At 50.0% G+C, this 25,399-nt stretch overlaps 2 protein-coding genes across 11 annotated transcripts in view; one reads left to right on the forward strand and one right to left on the reverse strand.

The window, feature by feature from the left end:
• Nucleotides 1–5,189, forward strand: part of Nsmce1 (NSE1 component of SMC5/6 complex) — a 30,041-nt gene extending 24,852 nt beyond the window's left edge. For both annotated transcript variants that reach the window (XM_048460563.2, XM_048460564.3), the window contains exons 5-8: nucleotides 33–179; nucleotides 3,538–3,654; nucleotides 4,399–4,519; nucleotides 4,973–5,189. In XM_048460563.2, the coding sequence (XP_048316520.1) occupies nucleotides 33–179; nucleotides 3,538–3,654; nucleotides 4,399–4,519; nucleotides 4,973–5,052 (465 nt within the window). In that variant the 3' untranslated portion in view covers nucleotides 5,053–5,189. The remainder of the gene's footprint in view (nucleotides 1–32; nucleotides 180–3,537; nucleotides 3,655–4,398; nucleotides 4,520–4,972) is intronic.
• Nucleotides 94–25,399, reverse strand: part of Kdm8 (lysine demethylase 8 (putative)) — a 32,157-nt gene continuing 6,851 nt past the window's right edge. For 5 of the 9 annotated variants that reach the window (XM_087908474.1, XM_087908471.1, XM_087908470.1 and 2 more), the window contains 7 exons: nucleotides 18,722–19,236; nucleotides 16,140–16,306; nucleotides 12,925–13,057; nucleotides 12,468–12,512; nucleotides 9,588–9,737; nucleotides 8,591–8,683; nucleotides 94–8,513 (listed from right to left, as the gene is read on the reverse strand). In XM_087908474.1, coding sequence (XP_087764600.1) covers nucleotides 8,349–8,513; nucleotides 8,591–8,683; nucleotides 9,588–9,737; nucleotides 12,468–12,512; nucleotides 12,925–13,057; nucleotides 16,140–16,306; nucleotides 18,722–19,222 — 1,254 coding nt within the window. In that variant the 5' untranslated portion in view covers nucleotides 19,223–19,236 and the 3' untranslated portion in view covers nucleotides 94–8,348. The remainder of the gene's footprint in view (nucleotides 8,514–8,590; nucleotides 8,684–9,587; nucleotides 9,738–12,467; nucleotides 12,513–12,924; nucleotides 13,058–16,139; nucleotides 16,307–18,721; nucleotides 19,237–25,399) is intronic. The other 4 variants (XM_087908475.1, XM_087908473.1, XM_087908477.1 and 1 more) reach the window with 2 other exon arrangements.

Below are 25,399 nucleotides of genomic sequence, written 5' to 3' on the forward strand. Positions count from 1 at the left end.
GTAGATGAATGAGACACCTCTTTGTCTTGCAGCTGGAACTGATCGTTGACTCAGAGACTGGCTTTGCTTCTTCTACAAACATTTTGAACCTGGTTGATCAACTCAAAGGCAAAAAGATGAGGAAGAAAGAGGCGGAGCAGGTGTTGCAGAAGTTCGTGCAGAGCAAGTGGCTGATTGAGGTACCCTGATGGCCTTCCACCTGGGTCACTGAGGGTGCCCAACAGCTTTTCTTCTGCGTTCATATTTATATCCAACTGATGTCAGTTGAACGAGACCCATCTGTGATGGTCCCTTCTCTGCTGAAGGTCGGCCGTGACCTATGAGGAGTGCCTGTGTTCCCTGACACTGACATGGTCTGTCTTGTGCTGCAACCACAAATGGAAGAGGCTGGAGTTGCTGAAGGGGTCCTCCGAGCCCTGATGCAGACAGAGGCATTGTGTGGTGGTTTGAGTGAGAAAGGCCCCCGCCGGCTCATATGTTTGAATGCTTGGTCTCCAGCTAGTGGAACTGTTTGGAAAAGATGAAGAGGTGTGGTCTTGTTGGAAGAGGTGTGTCACTGGGTGGGGGCACTTTGAGGTTTCAAAAGAGTCCCATCATCCCCAGTGTGCTCTCTGCCTCCTGCTTATGGATCAAGATGTAAGCTGCCAGTGCTCTACCTGTCTGCCATGATGGTCATGGTCTCTAACCCTCAGAACTGTAGCTCCCAATCAAAGGCTTTCTTCTATAAGTTCCCTCAGTCACAGCAATGAAAAAGTAACTGAGATAAAGGGCAGGAGGCTGGAAGGATCCTGGCCCTGACCCCTGCCTGGCTCCAATGGCTGCTTCAGAGGACTGCCCTTTCATTCCTGTACCTGGGGAGAAACAAACCCTGGCATGGACGGGGCAAGTGTGAGTGTGGAGTGCCTTGTGAAGCCACCTGCTGCAGGAGGCCTTTAGAGTGCTCGTTGTGACGGCACTGTCAGCGGGGCATTGCTGGGGTCCAGTGCTCTTCACCCTTCTACTTGGGACACTGACCCACAGGTGCAAAGAGGTGGGTCTTCGAGAGAAGCCGGCTGTGCGATGAGGCCTTATGACTGGAGTGAAGCAAATGCCTCGGGTTTTCCTCCATAAAAGGCACCGCTGTTCACATAAGCCCAGGCCTGGGCTCAGGTTGGCCCTGCTGATCACAACTCTGTCCTGCATAAGAGCCCTGGCTTACATCTGCTGGCAGTGCTCCCTTGTCCCCCACTTCTTCCTTAGGAAGTCAGTTTCAGTCTCTTGTCCTCTCTGGGCTGGCCGAATGTTCTTGGTGTGCTCTCTTTGAGGCAAACTTTTTGAGAGCAGGGGTTCTGACTTCATTGCCCTGTTGCAGAATGTGCCTCTTTCCTGCAGTGTTCAGTAAATGCTTGCTGAGCGGCTGACGAGGCGAGCAGAGATGAAGCTCCAGAGAGATGGTAGGGAAGTTTGTCGCTGTGGACAGTTCTCTTTGCCCAGCTCTTTCCTGCGGAAAGGAAAGTTCCCACCTCCAGCATTTTGAGGCCTACCATGGTATCCATGGCATCCAGGCCCCGTCCTTCTGGTGCCTTCCTTTCAGATTGGAGATGCTGGCTCTGTCTTCTGCAGGGAAAGCTGAGCTGTGACTTGGGCTTGATGAGAGTTTTGAAGAATTCTGTGAGCTACTGTGGAGGGAGTGCTGCAGACACCAGTGTGCCAGCTGCCCCTGCCTTGGCACCCTTCAGCCCCTCAGTCTCCTCAGCTCTGCCACTGGGCACCTCTGAGTTCTTGTTCACTATGTATCTGGTGAAGGAAGGCGTAGGCTCAGGCAGTCGGGGTTGCGGTTGGGAGAGTACCTCCTGGCTCCTCCACTGTCTCTGGCTGTGTTTTCTGATTGGACAACCTGGGCAGGGCAGCTGTGAGTTCTGTGGGGGATTCACTGAAGGACTGATGACTGAGTTGCTGGCTGGTCCCTGACGAGCCTTCCTGGGCAGCCGGTTCCTTGATCAGAGGGACTTTATTTAGACTCATCTTTGGCCTTACAAATGCAGCCTGCATCCGCTAAGAAGGCTTCCCACATGTATCGCTCACGGGCACTTTTCCTCCCTGGGGACCCTAGCTTGGCTCTGAGGTGCAATCAGCTGTGTGGTCCACTGGGAGGTTCTGGACTGGAAGGTGGCACCTGACTAGCCACATCTTCCCACATGCCAGGTTGGCTCCCTCTAGTGGGGTCCAGCCTCAAGAGCAGGGTAAGGTGGGTCAGCGAGCTAGCCAAGTAGTGGGCCGCCACTGTGGATCTGGGATCTTTGGGAGATAATAGCCACAGGACTGAGAATAGCCTGAGAGTCAGCCATGCTCCCACCACACTGAGGAGGCTCAATCTCCACTGTTCAGGACACTAGTGATCTGTGTACAAAGGCCTTCCTAATTTTGAACTCCCTTTCCACTGCCCCTTCTTGCTTCTAGCCCACCTCTACTTGCTCCTTTGGTCACCAAGCCAAATAGATCATAATAAATGGATCTCTGAGCTTCTGCTTTAGAAAGGAGCCCAGCTTCCACAAGCACTCTCCCCGACCGTGTGGTGGGTTGGGAGGGAATCGAGGTGTGTAGCTGTCCCAGACTCAAGTCAGCCCTTGCCTATGAAAGACAACGACAGCAGGAGGACTGTTGGGGCGGTATGCTCAGCCTCCCTTGCTGCAGTGCCATCTTATGTGGCCTGAGCTGTCAGCTTCCCTTTGCCCACCTCACATGCCCAGCACCACCAAAACACTACACTGACCCTTCCAGCATCCCATCAAAGAGGCAGGGATAGTAGTGAATGTGACTGAGTCCACATTGCTCATTGTTGGCTGTGATGAAGCCCCTCCAGCAGCCTTGCCTCTGCCTGATAGGCGGTGGTGTTTGCTCCAGTTATGTAACTATGTGTTCATGCTGCCTGGCCTTCCTTGGGTATGAACTGTAACCAGATATGGAGACCAGGAGGTCTGACTTCCTTTGGAGGCTCTGCCACACTGATATGGGGGCTCCTTCCAGCTTCATTTGTAAAATGCCAGGACATGAAAATGATAGTGACGTGGGAGCAGTGGTGGGAAGGGAAGGAGAAGTGGGTACCTGACTGGGGCTGTCTTGGGCCACCCTTTGGGACACTGCCTCTCTTACTTGTCTCTGTCTTCCTTTGCTGAAGCCACTGACTGTGACTCATTTGTGGGTCAGCTGTGACGATGGGGTCATCACATCTGTAAAAGTGCAGGTGTGGTCTGAGATCTGAGGGTGACAGGATCCTCACCTCCACTGTCTGATCATGATGTCATCAGTCTATAAAGGTGACAGGAAGGTCTGAGGTCTGTGGCTGCCAGGATCCTCACCTCCGCTGTCTTTTCCATCTCTACCTTGATTACCATCTCTTGAGGTTTGGGTAAGGGGACAGACACTGCTGACATTGGTTGGCTGGGATCGGGATTGGTGACATCCTGCAGTGATTAGACCATGTCCTCCTGCACTCTGGACTGTGGGATCAGGGGAGTCAGCACTGAGCCAGTGTGTGAGTGTGTTTTGTCCCCGCAGAAAGAGGGGGAGTTCACCTTGCATGGCCGGGCCATCTTGGAGATGGAGCAGTTCATCCGAGAGACCTACCCGGATGCCGTGAAGATATGCAACATCTGCCACGGCCTCCTCATCCAGGTACTGATGACACTGGGAGTAGGGTCCTGATGCTCAGCCCACTGGGCCTCCACTGTTGTGTCCCCCAGCAGTCGGCGCCTTCTGGACAGGCCATGATCTACTCCCTTGCTGATGCATCCCTGGTTCTCTCCCTAGCCATTCCACTCCAGCCCAAGGTGCTGCTGGATGTTGCTGATAACTTTGGTAGAGAGGGTTCCTTAAGTCTTGGTGGCTCTCTCTGTACCCACCCACCATTCTGCTTCTCACTGCAGGCTTTCCCACCATTCAGCCAGGCTGGTTGCCCATATTTGCTTCATTTTATCGTGGGCAAGCAGGTTCCACGCTGAGCTTCTGAGTGTGTATCCACAGGTGTCTGTGGTCTTTCCACGGTCAGACTCTGGGAGGTGGAGCCTGTGGCTTACCCCATGCTTATGTTGATCTTAAGTGTGTGATACATGTTGTCATTCAGCCTACTGCACAGCTCTGCCTGTACCTTCCACCTGGGGATCTCTGAACAGCGAGCCTGACTCTGGAGCTACAGAGGCCTGGTGGGGAGTGAGGTTCTCAGTGTCTCCCACCTAAGTCCACTTGTTCAAAATTCTGTAGTGCAGGCCCTACAGTAGGGCTTGGGGTTATTACCAACATTAAGTTGGGTTCTAGAAGTTTAAACTCTCCAGCCTGCTCGCCATTTTCTTGCAGCTTTCTGAAGGTTTGTGAAGTTGAGGGATGTCCTTGCTTCATGGTCATCGGCCTTTCTTGTTTCAGGGTCAGAGCTGCGAGACTTGTGGTATTAGGATGCATTTGCCTTGTGTGGCCAAGTACTTCCAGTCCACCTCTGAACCACGCTGCCCCCACTGCAATGACTACTGGCCCCATCACATACCAGGTACATGACCCCAGAGTGCCCATGGGAGGGGGCGACCTTGTGAATGGGCTGTCTGTGGGACCTCAGTTCTGGGCACCATGAGCACCCATGGAGGGAGGACTGAGGAGGACTCCGAGCATGAAGGGCAGTGTTGGTGACCTGCTGAAGCACAGGAGAAAGCTGCATGCCTGCCTTGTTCTAAAGGGATCCAGATCCACGGGAAAACTCAAAGCTCGTGAGAGTCCCAAAAAAGGCTTGCCGCATAGCCTGTCCAGGAAGAGGGAAAGCCATTTCCCAGCTCCCTCAGTGAACTTTGCTGCCTGGCTCATGTGCTGAGGGGGAGAAGGGTTAGCAATGAATTACAGACAGGACAGGTCCTCTGCATGGGAAGTAGCTGTAGCCATCAGCTGTGTTCTGTGTGATCAGTCCATTGATCATGCTGCTTACTGTGTCTCCCTGCTGTTCTATACACAGAAGTCTTCGACCCTGAGAAGGAGAGGGAGGCTGGCATCTCCAGGTCGAGCAGAAAGTCCTTGCGGACCCGTCAGCACTAGCTGTGTCCTGCATGGCTCTGGCTGTTGGACTGATCCTCACGACCCATTCAGACCAGGGGCCTGGCACATGAATTGCCTCCCTTGTTGATATTTGTTCTTAACATATTTTTAGTAAATGTTTCCTAATGGTTGCTGTACTCTGCAATCTTGAGCTTGTGTAGGGCTGGGTTCCCCATACTGAGGCAAGTGAACTGAACGGCAGCACTGGGTCAGAGCCATGGCCAGTCCTGGGCAGGTGTCTCTGTGTCTGGCTCTGGGTGGTTCTGGTCCATGACCCTGGCCTTAGTGTCCATAGCTACAATAGGACCTTACTCTGGCCCCAAGTGTAGTAGCCCCTGTAGGCTGGGCTGGACTCATCTTGTGCTGTTCCCATAGGGCCTTTTGTCCACTGGTTATTTCAGCAAGTAGCCTGAGAGTCCAGTCTCTTTGTCCCTGGCAATCTATATGAGGTTGTCCTCAAAGCCCTTACCGTTTGACCCACAATTGCTGTCCAAACCAGAATCTACTCCATCACCAGCTTAGCAGCTGCTCTGGTCCTAGTTCCATTCTCCTTGGACAGTCACATGCCACACCCTGCTGAGACCTGATTTGAATTAGGATGATTGAATTGAATTAGGACTCACAGTGGTGGTTCTCACCTGCTTACCTCTGCCTTCCTTCCTTTCTCAACTCCTCCCCTTTGGTCCCTGGACTCACCACCATAGTACCCAGTGCCCTTCCTTGATCAGCTCTTGCCATATGTGGTTCCCTGCCTGCTTCTATTTTGCCCCAACATGTCAGAACCCCTACTGGCCCAAATTAGGACTGATGTGGCCACAGGTTCCTTTTGGAGGGGCTAGGTTAGTGGTTCCTGTGATGTCACAGGTCACCCCACTTTCTGCCTCTGCCGAACTCTGGCAGGAAAGCAGAGCCCATCTAGAAAGGCCAGGGCTTAGAATTGGGGTCTCTGGGTGGGGAGTTTGAGTCCCCAGTTCCAGGATGTCCTGCACCCTCAGAGCCTTCAAGGTGTAGCTCAGGGGCAATCCCTGTAGCTCTGTCCTTAGGACTACACTGGACATGGTGGCTCTCCAGTCCCTACATTGGGATGTCCAACTACCTCCCAGTCCTGTGTTGCAGTTACAGTTCAGGCCATCCCTGAGGGTGACCAAGGAGCTCTGGAGATAGCAGCCCTCCTGCCACCTGTCTCCTGTCTCCAGCGTTTTCCCATGGGACCAGCCAGTCATATAGGCATCTCAAAGGGACTGATACTCTCCACCCCAAACCCTCACTATCCCAGACCCTGTGATGTCCTTTACAATCTGTTCTGCCCTCTCTGCCACTACCCTCTGGTCCCACTCGTGCCACGGGTGGGAATCACCTCCTGCTGCTCCCAGCTCCCAGCCTTCCCACTTCCAGGTCTCGGTCTACACTGTGACATCGAAGATCAGTTGGCTTCACCCTGCGCTCATCCCGGATACTGCTCCAGTTGTGCTGTCCCTTGCTTTCCCTTTCCCAGGCCTGGCCGTCCCTCCTGGGGCCTGTCCTAGTTCACTTCTGTTGCTCTGATAAATACCATGGACAGAAGGAGCCTGGGGAGGAGAGACTATTTCTCCTTACAGCTTTCCAGTCCATCATGAAGGGCAGGAGAGAACTGGAGGCAGGAACTGAAGCAGAGGCCATAGATGGGTACTGCTTACTGGCTTGTTCTCTCCCTGTGCCTTACTCAGCCTGCAGAGGCAGGTGGAACAGAGCGAGTTCCAGGACAAGCACCAAAGCCACAGAGAAACCCTGTCTCAAAAAAACAAAGCAAAAACCAACAAAACAAAAAGAACATGCCCTACAGATTTGTCTTGAAATTCCTCTTCCTAGATGACTAGCTTGTGTCAAGTTGATAACAAAAAAAAAAAACCCAAACAGCCAGCCAAACAAACAAAACCCCAACCAGGACAGGGCTGCTAGTGCTGTGTTTCCAAGACAGCTTGAAAGTTCATACTTGCCAGTGAGCAGAAGGCAGCCATCTAGGCAGGTTCCAGCAGCAGCCTTGGGACCTGCCCATAGGCAGAGCCATTCCATCCTCCCTGTCCCTCATCTGGTGTTGCTCAACAGTGGCCCAGGATAGTATTGAGCTTGCTGGTTGTCATAGGGGTACAGGCCGGGCCACTGCAGGAAGTTGCAGTCACACAGCTGACCCACATCTAGTGAAGTGTGCCAGTGCTTGAATCCCCCACCCTCCTGGGGATGAGTGGCTCATCATTAGGGTACATCATCTGGAATGCTGGCTTTCCTACTCTATGCCTAGTGTTCTGAGCAGCACCACTGCTGGAGTAATTGTCCAAGTGAGATGACGTACGCAACTGCTAATAGCCAAAAGGATGCCAACCTTTAAGGCCCCTGCTGCCTCAGCCTGCTGTACATCCCTCCCTGCCAAAGCTAGCTGTCTAAAAGGGCATACTCTGATGGTCTAGACTCCCAGATTAGATGCCTTGGCCTGGTCACCTTCTTGTCATTGGGGTGGGGTGGAGCTGGAAACTAGGCCTGTCAATCATCAGCCATCCCTGAGGCCACAGGCCTAGCCACCAGCATCCTTACTGCTGATCCTTGGTCTGAGGTGAAGGGTCCAGCAGTTGATACTGGGGGTCAAGATGTGGAGAAGGAGATGAAGTCAGAGCTGCCCTCTTCCCCCTTCCAGAAAAGGGAAAACAGTGAAACCATCTGGAGACGAGAGAGGTGGAAGAGGGAAGGTCGGGAACCGTGGCCTGGACTGCTGTAGGAACGCACAGGTCTTATGTAAGCTAGTTAAGGATGGGTTTCATCACCAACAAGCCAGGCCCGCCCATCCAGAGCTAAGCCTGCACACTCTACACACTTTTAGTTATAGCCTGTTCTGCCAGCCTTCCAAGGCTCCAGAGTCCCCACCTACTGTGCAGGCCCCTTGGTCTCTGCTTTTCTGAACCAGCCTCTGTGTGACACATTTGGCTCCCTTCAGCACCACTCATTAAGAGAGTCCATGGGCAAGGGTGTCTCCCTTCGAGGGCCCATCTTCCCCACCCTTCCTTTCCCAATGCCTCTGTGCTTGCCTGCCCTGTCACAGGAAATTTAGTTGAAGAAATTTTTTTTTAATTTAGAAAATATTTTTATTTACGTTATTGAAAAACGTAAGTTACAAAGAAAAGAAGCATCCATAATGGGTGTGGCCTGTGTACGCACAGCAGCTCCGCACACAGGTCCTACAGAGAGTACCTGGGGGTGGGACTTGTGGACTCTGGCAGCATTGGGTGAGGGATTTCCCCAGTGGGTCCTTTGCGCTCTGACCCTGGCTATGACCACCAGAAGCTGACTGAGAAACTCAGGTCCAGGGAACGCACATAATGCCAATATTTAGCAGGTATAAAAAGGGTCTCTCCTGGGGAGAGGATACAGGACAGGAATGGGGCCTCAGCAAACTTGGGGAACTTGTCTAGGTTGGGGTTCTCCACATCAACCTGAAGAAAGAAAAGAAAATCACCTGCTGGTCTCTAGGCACAGCAGGCCCCATGCCACCGATTCCCCGTGTGCCCACCTGGCTGGTGTTATGAAGAAGGTGTGTCTCATGAGGGTACACTGCTTCAGACTCTTGTGGGGAATACAGCCGGATGTACTTCCTTCCTAATACCTGGGAGAGAAGAGGTCCGTCAGCTTCAGGACAGCAAAGCTGTCCTGCTCACTACAGGCCCATGGACACCCATCCTTCCAGGCCTTTCTGGTGGCTTATGTCTCACCGCCTCGTCCCACCACATGCTGGCATTCTGAGAGTGCTCCCATCAGTACCTTATAGATCAGTGTTCTGCATGTAGCTAAGCTTAGCCAAGCACTGAGTGTGGACCTGGCTAAATCTTAGAGGAGTTTCCTCTTCAGCTGGGAGGAAACTGAGGCAAAGAGACAAAGTGTTGTCCAGGTTTACTAAGGTGACAGCTGGTGGCCATCCAGGCAGTGGGCTCATGGGCCCTGGTTCTTAGCTGCTACCGAGCTGCCATACAGGCTCAATGCTCTGCAAGAATGCTTTCATAACTTAGTCTTCTTAGCAACTCAGCCTGTGCTAAGTTCTTAGAGCAGTGGGTGTGTGCTCTTTCCCTCTTGACCAGCCTTTGAGTCTCTGGAACATCACAGTGGCTAAGAGACCTGTCCTGTCACCCATAATCCACAGGTGCAAGCTAGCAGAGGGGGTGAGGGTGGCTGGCAGGTAACAGAGATGGCATAGGGCTGCTAGAATGTGCCAGGCCCACCTTCCAGAGCTTTCCTGCCTGGTCCTAGAGAAATCCCACTTGGGTGGAGCCTTGATTTGGGAGAAGCCCTACCCCAGGGCCTCAGGACTATTTTGCTGTTGTTGTTTCTCTGTCTAAATCCCTTTCACTTCCCTTTCCTCCCCATCCCCTTTTGAGACCAGGTCTCCTGTAGCTCAGACTGGTCTTGAGCTGGCTAGGTGGCTGAGGATGACCTTGAACCTCCCAAGTGCTGGGATTGTGGGTATTTACCACAACAAGCTTCTTACTCAGCCCCTGTCTGGCATCAACTCCTACCTGGACTAGGAAGTTCTGCTGGGGGTCATGATGCAATGGGGAGATGGTTCCTTGGGGACCAAACCAGGCATTGATAGTGATCTCTTCCTCTTCTCCGTTGCCCAGGCAACAGTAATCGGGGATGCTGATGTCCTGTTTCAACTCTGGGATCTGAGGGTAGTGGGAGGAAGCAGAAGTCAGGAATAGGTATGCCAGCCAGGACCCAGCTGATGTCTGACTGCTTGACAGAGCCAAATACATTCCTTGATTCACTCTGTTGTTGTTTCTGAGACAGTCTCTCTGCTTCTCTTCTTCTTCCCCCAGCCTCCCAAGTACAGGTATCGCAGGTATGCGCCATCCTACCCAGTTTAAGTTCATATTCTAATGAAAAAACTCTTACGATATAAACAATAGATAAGAATTATAATCTTCATATTTGTTTCTATATACATAGATTTTCTTTAGAAACCTGGTATTGTTGCTTTATTACCCCCCAAAAAATCATTCTGTTATTTATTAAAGAGTAATGACTTTTTGTTTTGTTTTATTTTGTTTTTGAGATGAGCTTGCTTTGTAGCTCTGGCTGGCCTGGAACTAGAATGATCTCAAACTCACAGAACTCCACCCCCCTCTGCTGGAGTTAAAGGCATGAGTCACCACACCAGGAAAGTGTTAAGTTAAAAACAACAATCTAAAACAACCACAGGTTTTGAACTTGTAATTCCAGCATTTGGAAGGCTGAGGCAGGAGTATGACAAGTTGGAGGTCAGCCTGGGTAACATAGTGAGACCTTGTTTCAAAAACAAAAAACAACAACCAAGAGTCAAATGCACTGGATATTTATCAGATATCTGGAGGGGATGCCCTTCAAAAGTTACTACCTGTGAAGAAATCAGAACCACAATTGGTATATTTTAAATAAGTTCCTACAAAGACCAGCAAAGTAGGCTGCTTACTAAATTCATTCGGGGACAGTGTTCAGAAAAGAGAGCTTGAGGACCAAGTACAAACACTTTCCAGTCCCCAGGGGAACAAGGCAGGCACTCAGAAGCGAGTCAGTGGTCAGGAAGGGTTTGGGTCTTTAATAAGTGAGCAGAATTGCTCAGCAGTCAACATCCACTAACAACATAGCCAAGGCTGAAGACGACCTGGTGTAATGGGGATAGCACAGGCTGCTGGACTTTGATCCGGACAATGACCTGGTAACCAGAACAAACTTCCAGAGCACTGTGGGTTGACCAGCTGGAAGGGGACATGCTGTGGTCTCAGCTCCTCTCAGAAGGAGCAGTGAGTACCGCATACCTCCATGATGCCCTTTGCTTCTGCCCCTACTTTCCCCTCCCCAGCCTCCTACACCCTCTTTGAACAGTTTTCATTCTGATCTCCCTGGGACTGGGCATCTCTAACAGTGGCGTGGCTTTTCACAGCCCAGGCTTGTGCAACCATGGCACTTGTTTCCTGGCAGGATAGGGCTGGGCAAAGAAACCACCTAAAGGGTTATGACTGAGAGGTGATATACAAAGTTTCGGGGATGGCTTCTGCCAGGGAATAATGCCATTGTCACTTCCAGTGTGGCTCAATGTGCTGGCCCGGCCTATGGCATGTTCCCCCACTGACATGGACTTCCCACTGTGTGCCTCAGTCAAAGCCCCAGAGAAGCAGGAAGGGCCAGGGCAGGAAAGAAGCTGAAGTCTAATTTCCCCAGGATGAGCTCCCTGCCATTGTTTCAGTATCTTAACCAGATAGCCTGGGAGGATTCCCGGTACTGCTCAGGTTAGCCTTGAACTTAAGGTCCTCTGATGTCTTTCAAGTGCTGAGATTCCAGATGTGTGCCCCACACCCAGCTACAGGCAGCTCTGAAAATGCAAGGGCAATCTGGCTGCTGGGGCACACGGAATCTGTTTTCCCACAGTGATGGCCTTATATGCAGATGGGAGCTGCAGGCAAGAGAGGGAAACCCTGCTGGCTTCTGGTTTCTGCGTGCTGTTGAAGTTAGACTTGGCTAGAGGGCTCTGTCTCTGGGACAGACAGCTGTATTACTGTGTGTCACAGGAACAGACTTGCTATAAAACCAAGTAGGTCCCACCCTGTCTATTCTCTTGTCACATGTCTGTCCTTTGGTAGCCACTGATATACTAGATAACCCTCATCAGATGTGGCCCTCTGAACGTCCCAGACTCTAGAACTAGATAAATTCCTATTGTTTATAATTTATTCTGCTTGTATTGGTTACACAGCACTCAGACAAGTATGTATCCTGATTTTTCCACTTTACCCCCAACCAGGAAGCCGTGTTAGCAGCTGTCTGCTCTCTCTCCTCAGCTCCAGCTCACATCATGTGGTTGGGGACGCACACCGGCTGTGGCCAGCCTGGGGCCAGCTGATCCAGTTTTCTAGAGGCTCCTGGGCTACCAGTGCTGGGTGGGCTACTTCAGGAGGGGCAGGCCTCGTGACCTGCTCTTCAGGGCATGCTCTGGGAAAGGAAGCTGCAGCACCGCTCTGTGCAGTCACATGCATTGTTTCTTATAGTGCCCAGGACTCCACCATGTCCATTTTAAATCCAGAGTCCTGGGGTGGCCTTCAGGACCTCTACCACCTGGCTCTCTGGCTCTTGTAAATAACATCTCTGTACTTTGGTGCTAGGGTGATTCTCAATGGGAATATTCTCCTACCCGGTCCTATTCCAGCTTAGCCAAACTCCTCCTTCAGTCTTTGATAGGTCATCTGGGAGATCCAAACTGGGTCTCCAGACTTAGTACACTCAATTTCTCAAGCCTGGGGGTTCAACTTGCCTGGCTGCTGCCTATGGTAATGAGAGAGAGCCCTCGCTCCAGACAGCAGCTCCCTGGGAGGAGAGGAGCAGGTGAGGGCTATAGGACAGGAACATGATCTCAGACTTACCTGGTCGAATAGCTGGTGCTGAGCAAGGTACCCAACATCCTTTGCCTGAGCCATAGGAGGAAAATAGAGATGACTATCGGTTAGTTTGTGTTGGGTACCTCTTGATGGCCTTATTGCTTAGTTGGTTGCTGAGCCCCTGTCTTGGTCCCACCACCACTGTCCTGTGGAGCCCTCTTCCCCAACCCAGGGCCTGATGTGATCAATGATCTCCCAGGCAGGACAGAGATGAAGGGCAGGAGATTTAGAGCCAGGGATGCAGCTCTGCCCTGTCTGAATGAGCTACCAGCCTCTGCAGCTTCTCCTTTAAGCGAACAATGCAGGTGTGGCAGGCACACAGCCACGGGCTGCTGCTTTCATTAGAAGCTGTTTTAAAAATCATGGTGAGATATACATGACATAAAATTTGCCTTTAAGTTCAGCTGCACCGTCCACTTGTTAAACAGTAACTCCCATATACCTCACTCAGGATGTATTTGTGGATGAACTCGTTGACGGTCATGAGGGTCTGGGACCAGTCCTCATCCGTGTACCTTGAGCCCACTTCCACAGGGACAGTGCGGCAGCCAGCGACCTCCTGGATGTACTGTAGACTACAAGAGTGGGCATGGAACCGTCAGCATAGGTGTCAGCATGCGTCATTGCTACTGACATTTAGGAATGGATTTCTTTGACTCTCTCATGCTGGAGACCACTGTTGCCCTCGCTCTCCTGACAGAGGTCGCACCATAGAGAGGTGAGGCTACTTCCCAGCCCACACAGCCTCGTTCAACCTCGGCCACATACATTGTACGCTGACAACTTCTGGTGTCCAGGATCCTGCTGACTCTTCTTCACTTTTCTCACCCTGTCACCAAGCTGAGAAACCTTTTGTCAAACGAAAGGCAGTATGGGTGTGTGTGTGTGTGTGTGTGTGTGTGTGTGTGTGAGAGAGAGAGAGAGAGAGAGAGAGAGAGAGAGAGAGAGAAGTGCTGGCTCTGAACTCTGATAGCGTGGGGGTGAGGCAGGGATCCTTCAATGAATTCCTTGACCTTCCTGAGTCCCTGCTCCACATCTGTTAAAGGAGTTGATGCCAGCCTGCCTCATTTGGAGCATGGCTGCTGTGCTGTGGCTCCAACAGGTTCCTCACTGGAGTCTCAGGCCACTTCTTCCACAAACTCACTACGGGGCTGACTCAACTCAATCCACTCCCTTGAGCTACAGCTGTCTTGCAGAGTGGCCAGGGCCTACATGATCCCGGTGGATGCGGAAATCTCAGGACTCTCCCATCCTCATTGGAAACATCAGTGTTTGTGAAGACCTGAGAGCATCCCCTGTGTTGAAGCCATCTCATGACTACTTAGGCTACCCACTGTAATGCCAATGCCACGGAAGTGCTGTTTCACTAGGGTAGCTAGGGAATAACAAGAGAAGATGCCAAGGCAGCCCACTTGCTCACTCACAGTCCCCGTTGTGTTTCTGATTTATAATGGGCTGCATCTGAGGACAAGACCCATGAACAGGGAAGAAAGAGGCAAGTGTACCCATCACTCCCTAACAACCTGACTATGTTCAGCTGCAGCCACACACCTCTCTCAGGCAGCAGATCTCAGGCACCCAGATCCTGAATCCAAAGGAGGAGCCATCTCCCGGGTGATTCCAGTCATGACCTCAGGGCCCTGAGAAGGAAGACACTTACGAACTCTTGCACTAACACCTAACATTTCTGAGCCCACAACTTGGGTTCTAGCAAGAGGCTCCTTGTTCATTTCCTGACTGCCCTGACTCAAAATAATCACTCAGAAACTATACTATTTGCAATACTGTTCGGCCAATAGCTTAAGCATATTTCTGGCTAACTCTTACATTTTAAACTAACCCATCTCCATTAATCTGTGAATCGCCATATGGCTGTGGCTTACCAGGTAAAGTTCCATCCTGCATCTGTATCTGGTGGGGCTACATGGCTTTTCCTGACTCTACCTTCTTTCTTTTTTCACCAGCATTCAGTTTAGTTTTCCCCTGCCTAGCTCTGTTCTGCCCTGCACAGGCCCAAAACAGCTTCTTTATTAATCAACGATATTCACAGCTTACAGAGGGGGAACCCCACATCACTGGGTACTCTTAAGGATGTGCTCAGGGTAAGCACATGTCAGTGAGCAGCTTAGACCCCTGCAGAACTCAGGACACCTCACTTACAGTTTTAGTTAATTTTGGAAGATTCATTATTCCATGTATGGGAGGCATGCATGCCACTGTGTCACATGTGGAGGTCAGAAGACAACTTTGTGGTTCTCTTCTTCTACCTGTGTGGGTCCCATGGTGTGGGAGAATTGTCTGTATTCTGTCAATCATGTTTTAAATAAAACTCTGATTGGCCAGGCAGGAAGTATAGGCAGGAAAACGAGACAGGAAGTAGAGGTGATACAATGAGAACAGGAGAAGGCAAGTAAGGAGGAAGCCCATTCCTCCATTCCTGCCCAGACCACAGAGAAGCAAGATGTAACCTGTCCCGCTGGAAAAGGTACTGAGCCACATGGTGGCTAAAAACAGACAAGAATTATGGGTTACCGTAAGATGTAAGAATTAGTTAATGGGAAGACTGAGCTAATGGGCCAATCAGTTTTATAACTTATGGAGATTTGTGTGTGATTTTCTTTGGGACTTTCCGGTTGTGGGGTACCGGGCAGGACAGAAACCCCAACAAGCCGGCCATCATGTTACAGTCCCAGGGCTTGAATTCAAGGCCACTAGGCTTTTACAGCCATCTTGCCAGTCCCAGAGTATCCCACTTTATAGTCTTCAGTAATCCTCTGCAACCAGTCGAGGGGCTTTTGAAGGGTGATTTGGAACAGTGACTTATGAGTGGCCAGAAGAGGCCTTCGGGGAGTCCTGGGGACTCTTAGATAGGAGGGGCCTCAGCTCCCCACAGAAGAGGCCTTCGGGGAGTCCTGGGGACTCTTAGATAGGAGGGGCCTCAGCTCCCCACAGAAGAGGCCTTCGGGGGTCCTGGGGACTCTTAGATAGGAGGGGCCTCAGCTCCCCACAGAAGAGGCCTTCGGGGTCCTGGGGACTCTTAGATAGGAGGGGCCTCAGCTCCCCACAGAAGAGGCCTTGGGGGTCCTGGGGACTCTTAGATAGGAGGAAGGCCCTCAGCTCCCCACAGAAGAGGCCTTCGGGGGTCCTGGGGACTCTTAGATAGGAGGAGCCCTCAGCTCCCCACAGAAGAGGCCTTCGGGGGTCCTGGGGACTCTTAGATAGGAGGACCTCAGCTCCCCACAGAAGAGGCCTTCGGGAGTCCTGGGGACTCTTAGATAGGAGGGACCTCAGCTCCCCACAGAAGAGGCCTTCGGGGGTCCTGGGGACTCTTAGATAGGAGGAAGGCCCTCAGCTCCCCACAGAAGAGGCCTTCGGGGGTCCTGGGGACTCTTAGATAGGAGGGGCCTCAGCTCCCCACAGAAGAGGCCTTCGGGGTCCTGGGGACTCTTAGATAGGAGGGGCCTCAGCTCCCCACAGAAGAGGCCTTGGGGGTCCTGGGGACTCTTAGATAGGAGGGACCTCAGCTCCCCACAGAAGAGGCCTTGGGGGTCCTGGGGACTCTTAGATAGGAGGGCCCTCAGCTCCCCACAGAAGAGGCCTTGGGGGTCCTGGGGACTCTTAGATAGGAGGACCTCAGCTCCCGCAGTGGCTACTCACCTCCACTTACTCATGCACGGCCAGTGGTCAGCCACGCCTTCCAAGATCACAGGCCTCCCCGGGACTAGAAAGTGCTTCCTGAAGTACTGCAGGGTTGGGCAGCGAAGCCTGGGCACTGCCCGCTCTAACACCACATCGGGAGCTGCGTTGGAGTCACATTTTGTCTTCTGTTTAGAATCCAAATAAAGCAAGATGGCAACTGTCTCTGGAAGCTGTATCACTGGCAGGATGTCTTTGGTGTCGTTACAAACAGCAGACAGCATTTCTTTTTTGTTTTGATTTGTGTGGGTTTGTGTGTGCACAAGTGTATGGCAGGGGGCAACCTGAGGTGTTATTCTTTCTCATGCACTATCTACCTTATTGAGATGGGGTTTCTCCCTGGCCTGGGGCTCACTGATTCAGCTAGGCTGACTGGCTGGCAAGCCCCTGGGGTCCACCCATCTCAATCTCCCCAGCTCTGGGATGACAAGTACATGGCACCATGCCAAGTTGATCCCAAACTCCAGTGCTCCTATATGTGTGGTAAGCTTGACTGAACTATCTCCCCAGTCCTATGCTTTGTTTGAGATGGGATCTCAACATGTAGCCCTGACAAGCTCCAAACGCACAGACATCACCTGCCTCTACCTCCCAAGTGCGAGGGGTAAAGATGGACACCACTACACTGAGCAATGTTTTGTGCTTTTGAGACAGGGTCTCACTAGGAAGCCCAGCATGACCTTGAACCCAGAATCCCCTTGCCTCAAATTCCAGAGTGCCTACCACACCCAGCAGTAGATAACATTTCACCAGCTCAAGGTCCCTTTATTTCTTAGCCATCTCATAGTCTTAGAGCACCACCAGCAACAGTAGTCCTGAAGAGTGAGGAGCTCTGCCTTTGCATCCAAGCACTACCCTAGGAATTTCCACACCGCTACCCAATGGCTGCACCATACCTTCCTTATCCATTTCCCTCAGGAAAGCTGAGTGGGTCATTTACCATTCCTGGTGGTGACAACAGCACCCATGTGCGGTACCCAGGACCGCCTGCTGGCCTGAACTGGTCGTTTCCTTTGTAGTGCTGCCACGCTCAGCACAGGCCTTGGTACAGCCTCTCACAGAAGCCTCCTCTACCCTCTTCTAGCAACAGAAGATTCTTCTACAGCCTCTCAGGACCATAGCTCTGGGGTGGAGATGGGGATATTCTGTGTACACGCTCAGCAGGTTCATCCAGGCCACTGTCGGTGCTCTCTTCCAGTAAGGGACTGAGGCACAGAGACCCTGTCTGATCAGATTGGGTAGAGCGTGGGAACAGAGCCCAGACAGGCTGACTTAAGGCCTGTGCTTCCTCCTCTATGGCTATGCATCCCCTACCCCACCTTAAAGAGGACCACTTTGGGCAGGACTCCACCATTACATCCCCTTGGGACACACTTGGGGGGAAGATGGGGAGTGCCCTTAGGTCAGAGGGGACACGTTTGCCTCTTGAATTGCAGACTGTCCTGCTCTCCAAAGAGTGAAGCAGCACACTACCCCATGGACCCACAGATGGCATGGGGCTTCACATAAGCACTGGCAGCTGGCAGTCCCTGAGGCTATCTGCGTCTCTCTTAATTTGTAACTTATTGTTATTATTGATTCACTTCATGTTTTTTTGTTTTGTTTTGTTTATCTGTTTTTTTCTTCACTGTAGACCTTGCTGGCTGCAAACTGTCCGTCCTGTGCCTCTCCCTCCCAGGCGCTCAGATTACAGATGTGTGCCAGCATGCCTAGCTTCTCTTCACTTGGTAAACAGAGGCCAGGCCCATTTCATTAATGGCTCTATGTCCTCATGAGGCTGTCCAGGCTTTAGATTTTCCCTACCAACCTCTCCAACTCCTCAGGCGAAAGGTTCAGCCCTGGCTCTCTTCCTGGCTTGTGGATCTCATTCCACTGTGCTCATACTCATGTGTTGACATCCATCACATCTTTTTTATACGTAAATCACGCTCAACAGGAAATTCTAAAACTGCAGGAAAGCACTGAGAAGCCCATGGGAAACAGTCCAGAATTCCATGGCTGGTATCCAGCACTGCCCTGACAATTTATAGAAGTGGACATCGAAGCCCAAAGGAGATGGTTTCTGGCTTACCCAGCAGAAGCCGGGTGAGGTCTGTAAATCATGTTCCAGGTCTGGAAGGAACTCTGGGATACTTAAACAGCAGGCCAACCTCCATGAGGACTGGAGGAGCAGAACACACTGGCCTCTTGAACCTCAGTTCACTGGCTGAAGTATCTTTCCCAGACTAGGTGAGAAGGCATGTTGAGTTTCCTGCTGAGCTGCCTGGAAGCAATCTCCAGGAGACTGCAACAGCCTGGCTCTGCCTCATTCCTGTGAGCTGCCTCTCAGATTAATGAAGCTGCCACCTCCCCTCTTAAAAGGCACTGCCTTTGCAGAGACTTATGGGTCCAACTGCTCATTCCCCAAATCAACACAATGCCCATTTTTAGCAGAGAGGCTGCTTGTGAGAGGCTGTACCCAGAGAGAGGATTGAATTCTTCTAGAAGGTGGGTTGGTCTGCTGAACGGTTCAGCATGGACAATGACTTACTACCCATACATACCTTGGTAAAAGGCTCGTCCTGGTGGGGGTCACGGGCAGGCTGCTTTCCTGGGAGCAGGTGTGTCTGCAGGACTGTGACAACTTTGAGAAGGATGTCTCCAAGAATTGCTGCCCCCATCAACAGGCCCATGTCACACACCCGCAATGCTTCAGCCACTGCAGTGGCCTTTTGTGGTGCCTGGCACAGGCACATGGCCTTCAGGAGGCAGCCAAAGGAGTACACACGGCGCCATTCCTTGTCCACATCTTGCCAGGGTCCAGTGTTGAGCTTCTCCCAGGAGTAGTCCAGGATGGCCTCGCTGGCCTGCAGGCACTCCTGCCAATGTCCTGCATAGAACAACCCCACAGCTTGCTGTAGCAGCATGGTCAGGCTCCTGTCCACCTTCTCACTGAGCTCCAGCTTCAGCTCCTCCTCTGTGTCAGGCAGGAGTACCCTGAGGTCCTTCCAGAGGGTGCTAGACCCTACCAAGGGCTCTGTAGGACCCTTAGTGTCCTCTGACATGATCAGCACCTGAACTGAGAGGAACAAGACAGGAATCAAAGACCACACACAACCTTTACGGCCCATACCAGAGCTTTTAAACAAAGTCTTTGCTGCTTTTTGGCTGCCTCACTGGTGCAGGGCTGTCTTTTGAGGTCTCTACTCTACTTTCAGGGCCTTGCACAATGCCTGGCACTCAGTGCACACTCGACAGATGTCTGTTCAGGGAGAGATATGTGCTGTTCTCATCTGGAATGGCTCCAACACTCCTTCTCTCTTTGATGAACTCCTGCCCAATCCTTCAGGCCCAGTCTACATCATCTATGTGGACTCTGAGAACACTCTTCAGTAGTGTTTGAGCTCCCACAGTTGGGCTCTTCCCACCACACTCATCCCAAACGACATTTACAGGCACGTTCGTGTGGTTTGCCTCTCCGACTCTGGGCTGTGGCACATCCCACGTTGGTTTCCCTAAAGCCTAAAGCTAAGTCTCAATACAGATGCAGAAGGAAGTGCTCTGTTTAAGTGTTCCCAAAGAACTGTGTGTTGAAGGCTTGGTCCCCCTAGGCTTGGAGCCTAGGGAGAGAAACTAAGGTAGTGGAAACGTGCCCGTAAAGTTGGACACATTAAGACCTCAGCCTTGTTTATTGGTCCATAAAGTGAAGAGGCATCCTCTGCCTCAGCCCCAGCGATGATGTATTGAGCTGCCACAGGTCCAGAGCAACAAGGCCATGCAGCCCTGGATTGAAACCTCTAAAACTGTGAGCTCACACAAATCTTTCTTCTTTTTAATTTATCCTAGGTATCTGTTACAGAAACGGAAAGCTAACAAACACGCAACAACCTAAGCAGAAAGAAAATGCTCAGCACTGGCAGTCTGGTGGCTTAGCCTGAGTGTCGTGTGTACATGACAGTCACTGTACTAACAACAACAGGACCTGCAGCTCACAGACAACCATGGCTACCTGCCCTTCTCTCTGTTCTTAGCACTGTTGTAACAGCTCTGTCATCTGCTACGGGTTAGATGTGATTTATCTCTAAACTTTCATAGGCTTGGAATTTGGTCCTCAGTAGGGGACATTTAAGAGATAGGCCCAGAAAGAGGTGATTAGGTCATTAAGGGCACCACTGTGGGAGGGTATCAATACCTGCCTTACAAGAGTGGGCTAGTTTCTCTGAGGGTGGTTGGTATAAAGTGAGGTCACCCTCATCTGGCTTCCTGGCATGTGTCTGTGCCCCCTCCCACTTCTCTACCTAATGTGTGATACAGCTTGGTGGCTGGTGGCCCTCATCAGATGTCTGTAGCCAGCTGTTGGGACTCTGCAGCTGTCCGAATTGTGAGCCAAGGAAACTTCTTTTCATATGTCTCCCAACATGTGTCAGACAGTCTGTCCCAGCAACCTCAGACAGAGTGGGGTATCCTCTGCCTCCCATCATGGTGAGTGATGAGGAACACTGGGTTTCTGGCAGAGAATGCAGGTCAACATGAAACATCAGGCTTTGCTGTCCACACGGTCACAGTTGCTACTACTCTGCCATTCATGAACCAGAATAAACAAATAGGGGTGGCTATGTTCCAATAAAGCTTTATTTATAAAAACAGAAGGTACCAAATGGTAGTCTGCCAACTCCTGCTCCTTGTGTACTGGAGTTTACCTCTGGGTTTCATCCCTCGCATGGGATAAAAGAAAAGAATGAAAAGGAAAAGATCCCCCCCACCCCATTTTGAGACAGGGTCTCTCTGTGTAGCCCTGGCTGTGGTGGAACTGTGAGCTGTGTTGTGGAACTATGTAGCTCAAGCTGACCAGATCTCTGAACTCAGAGATCCACCTGTCTCTGCCTGTGCCACCACCAACAGGTAGAAAAGATACCCTTTATCTTCTTCCTGGCTACTGTGACAGAGCAAGTGCTATTGGAATATGTGCAGTGGCTGATGTCTGGTCATAGAGACCTCCCATAGGTACCCTAGAAGGTGGGAATGGAGTGTTCTCAGGCTGGCTCTAGGGAATAAAGGTCCCAGGGAGCAGGAAGCTGCCATATGGAAAAGGGAATTGTGGGAAGGCCACTGAGCCAGCCTGGATGTCTACATGGAAAAGGCATGAACAAAATATAAGCATACTTAGCTTACAAGTTAGTCTGCACTGACGGACAGATAACAGTCCCTACATAGTTCATATCCTACCTTCAAATGGTGATTATGTCACCTTTTAGAGCAAAAGGGCCTCTGCAGGTGTGACAGAATGGGACCTGAGATGGAAGATTACCCTGGCTTATCTGGATGGGCTCATGTATTTCATTATAAGGATTGCTTTGGGCTAAGGTCAGAGTTGGAAGGACACGTGACTTCAGAAGAACGGTCAAAGAAAGGCGAAGTGGCTGGCTTTGTTGACTAGTTAATAGGCCACAAGCTGAGTGGAATTCAGAGTAACTTTCAGAAGCTGAGAAAAATCAAAGAAATTGACTCTGTCCTGAGGCTTTTTTGAAAAGAAGGCAGCCCCACTGAGCCCTTGATTTCAGTCCAGCAAGATTTTCAGTCCACAGATCTGCAAGGGCAGCAAGCCTCTGCCTACAGCCAGAGCTTATGGTAGCCTACTTCAGCACAAGAGAAAAAGAAACCAGTGGGGCTGGAAAGTGACAAACACACGAGCCTGGAGCTCACATTCTTAGTGACTCTACTGACCACTCAGCTAGTATGTGCTGGCTCATGCCAAGATGTTGGGAAGGCCATGGGCAAAGAGATGAAGTGAGCCTATAGCTAACAGAGGATGAGGAGCAAGAGACTCCATGTCCCCATATGGAATCCGAACAACAGAACCTGGGGGGCATAGGTCCCTGTCCAGTTGAGTCTTTGCATGAGAGCTCAGCCGGACCATAGCCTTGTACAGGTTTCTGACAGAGGGCCTGGCCACGCCATGTACGCACACCCACTCAGAACAACAGTCCTAAGTGTGTATTGTTTAAGCCATTGAATTTACAATCCGCCAAGCAATGTCACACCTCTCACTTTCTATCTTAACTTCAGGGACACCTGGGGTCCCTACTGAGCTCAACAAGGGAACTCCTGTTGCTTAAGCTGAGTTCCGCAGACTGGGTAATTTGGAAGGAATAAAAGTTTAACAAGCTCCTGGTTCTGAAGGCTGAGAAGTCCAAGGGTACCTTCCAAGGACCTTCTTTCTAGCATAGGTTTTGTAGGCTTTGAACTCAGCCGTTGGCCACAGAACCCGTGACTGTACAGATGAGGGAACTGAGTCACACTTTCAAGTGACTTGGCTTGCTGGAGTGATGAAGCTGGGGAGCCGAGTTCATTACCAAGCAAGACCCTCTCTATGGAATTCTTCCTCCCATGTACAGATTGTGACGAATCTGTTTCATCACATGGAGTAAGGCTATTCCCATACTCCTTACCTAAAACAAAGAAATCTCATGGTTTTGCTGTTTTTTTTTTAAATTTCTTCTGTACCTGGACCCCTAATTTCTCAGGCACTGCACACCCCTTCTATGAGGCCTGTAGAGGAACCTCTCCTCTCTCCACAGTCTCACCAGAGTGCCATAGATCAGCTGAAACACTCTTTCCTGGGTTCTACCCCGAGGTTTCCAGATCCCCTCAGACCCTTCTTTCTTTTCCTTCACTCTACCCAGGGACAAGCACTAGCAGTCCTTTGTCAAAAGGCAGAATACTTATTCTTCAGTTGTTTATTTATCAACATAACTAGACCTGGTGGCAAAGGCTCACCCCCATGCCACCAGGTTGCTGGTTGCTGCTTCACTTTTTTTTTTTTTATTAAAAAAAAAGCTGGGGGCTGGAGAGTTGGCTCAGTGGTTAAGAGCATTGCCTGCTCTTCCAAAGGTCCTGAGTTCAATTCCCAGCAACCACATGGTGGCTCACAACCATCTGTAATGAGGTCTGGTGCCCTCTTCTGGCCTGCAGACATACACACAGACAGAGTATTGTATACATAATAAATAAATAAATATTTTTAAAAAAAAAGCTTTATTTACTCATTAAGTACAGTGTCTGCCTGCATGTCCAGAAAACGGCACCAGATCTCACCATAGATGGTTGTGAGGCACCATGGGATTGCTGGGAATTGAACTCAAGACCTCTGAAAGATATAGTACTTGAGGTCCTAGCTAGAGCAATACGACAACAAAAGGAGATCATCGGGATACATATCGGAAAAGAAGTCAAACTCTCACTATTTGCTGATGATATGATAGTTTACATAAGGGACCCCAAAAATTCTACCTAGGAACTTCTACAACTCATAAACACTTTCAGTAATGTAGCAGGATACAAGATTAACTCAAAAAAAAAAAAAACAACCAGTAACCCTCCTTTACACAGATGATAAATGGGCTGAGAAAGAAATCAGAAAAAAAATCACCCTTCACAATAGCCACAAATAGCATAAAATATCCAGAGTAACTCTAACCAAACAAGTGGAAGACCTGTATAACAAGAACTTTAAATCTTTGAAGAAAGAAATTGAAGAAGACACCAGAAAATGGAAAGATCTCCCATGCTCTTAGGTAGGCAGGATTAACATAGTAAAAATGGCACTCTTACCAAAAGCAATCTACAGATTCAATGCAATGCCCATCAAAATCCCAGCAAAATTCTTCACAGACCTTGAAAGAACAGTACTCAACTTCATATAGAAAAGCAAAAAACCCAGGATGACCAAAACAATCCTGTACAATAAAGGAACTTCTGGAGGCACCACAATTCCTGACTTCAATCTCTACTATAGAGCCACAGTACTGAAAACACCCTGGTATTGGCATAAGAACAGACAGGAGGACCAATGGGACCGAATCAAAGACCCAGATATTAATCCACACACTTACAAACACCTGATTTTTGACAAAGAAGCAAAAAAATATAAAATGTAAAAAGAAAGCATATTCAACAAATGGTGCTGGCATAACTAGGTATCAACATGTAGAAGAATGAAAATAGATCCATATCTATCACCATGCATAAAACTCAAGTCCAAATGGTTCAAAGACCTCAACGTAAAGCCAGCCACACTGAACCTCAAAGAAGAGAAAGCAGGAAGTACACTTGAACACACTGGCACAGGAAACCACTTCCTAAATATAATATAAATATAAATATACTGTCAGTAGCACAGACACTGAGAAAAACAATTAATAAATCAGACCTCCTGAAACTGAGAAGCTTCTGTAAAGCAAAGGATACGGTCAACAAGACAAAACGGCAGCCTACAGAATGGGAAAAGATCTTCACCAACCCCACATCAGACAGAGGTCTGATCTCCAAAATATACAAAGAACTCAAGAAACTGCTCATCAAAAGAACAAATAATCCAATAAAATAAATGGGGTATAGACCTAAACAGAGAATTCTCAAGAGAGGAATCTAAAATGGCTGAAAGACACTTAAGAAAATGCTCAACATCCTTAGCCATCAGAGAAATGCAAGTCAAAACAACTCTGAGATTCCATCCTATACCTGTAAGAATGGTCAAGATCAAATACACTGATGATAACTTATGCTGGAGAGGTTGTGGGGTAAAGGGAACACTTCTGCATTGCTGGTAGAAATGCAAGCTGGTACAGCCCCTTTGGATATCAGTATGGAGATTTCTCAGAAAATTAGAAAACAACCTTCCTCAAGACCTAGTAATACCACTTTTGGGTATACACCCAAAGGATGCTCAGACATACCACAAGGACATGTGCTCAACTATGTTCACAGCAGCATTGTTTGTCATAGCCAGAACCTGAAAACAACCTAAATGCCCCTCGACCAAAGAATGGATAAGGAACATGTGGTACATTTACACAATGGGGTACTACACAGCAGAAAAAAATAATGACATCTTGAAATTTGTGGGCAAATGGATAGATCTAGAAAACACCATACTGAGTGAGGTAACGCAGACCCAGAAAGACAAATATCCTATGCACTCACTCATAAGTGGCTTTTAGACATAAAGTAAAGAAAAACCAGCCTACAATTCACTATCCCAGAGAATCTAAACAACAATGAGCACCCTAAGAGAGATACATAAATGTAATCTACATGATAAGTAGAAAAAGACAAGAGCTCCTGAGTAAATTGGGAGCATGGGGATCGTGGGAGAGGGTAGAAGGGGAGAGGAGAGGAAGGGAGGGGAGTGGAGAAAAAAAATATCACTCAATAAAAACAATGAAAGAGCAGCCAGTGCTCTT

The sequence above is a fragment of the Myodes glareolus genome, chromosome 7 (assembly GCF_982192425.1).
Source record: "Myodes glareolus chromosome 7, mMyoGla1.1, whole genome shotgun sequence".
NCBI classification, from domain to species: Eukaryota; Metazoa; Chordata; class Mammalia; order Rodentia; family Cricetidae; genus Myodes; species Myodes glareolus.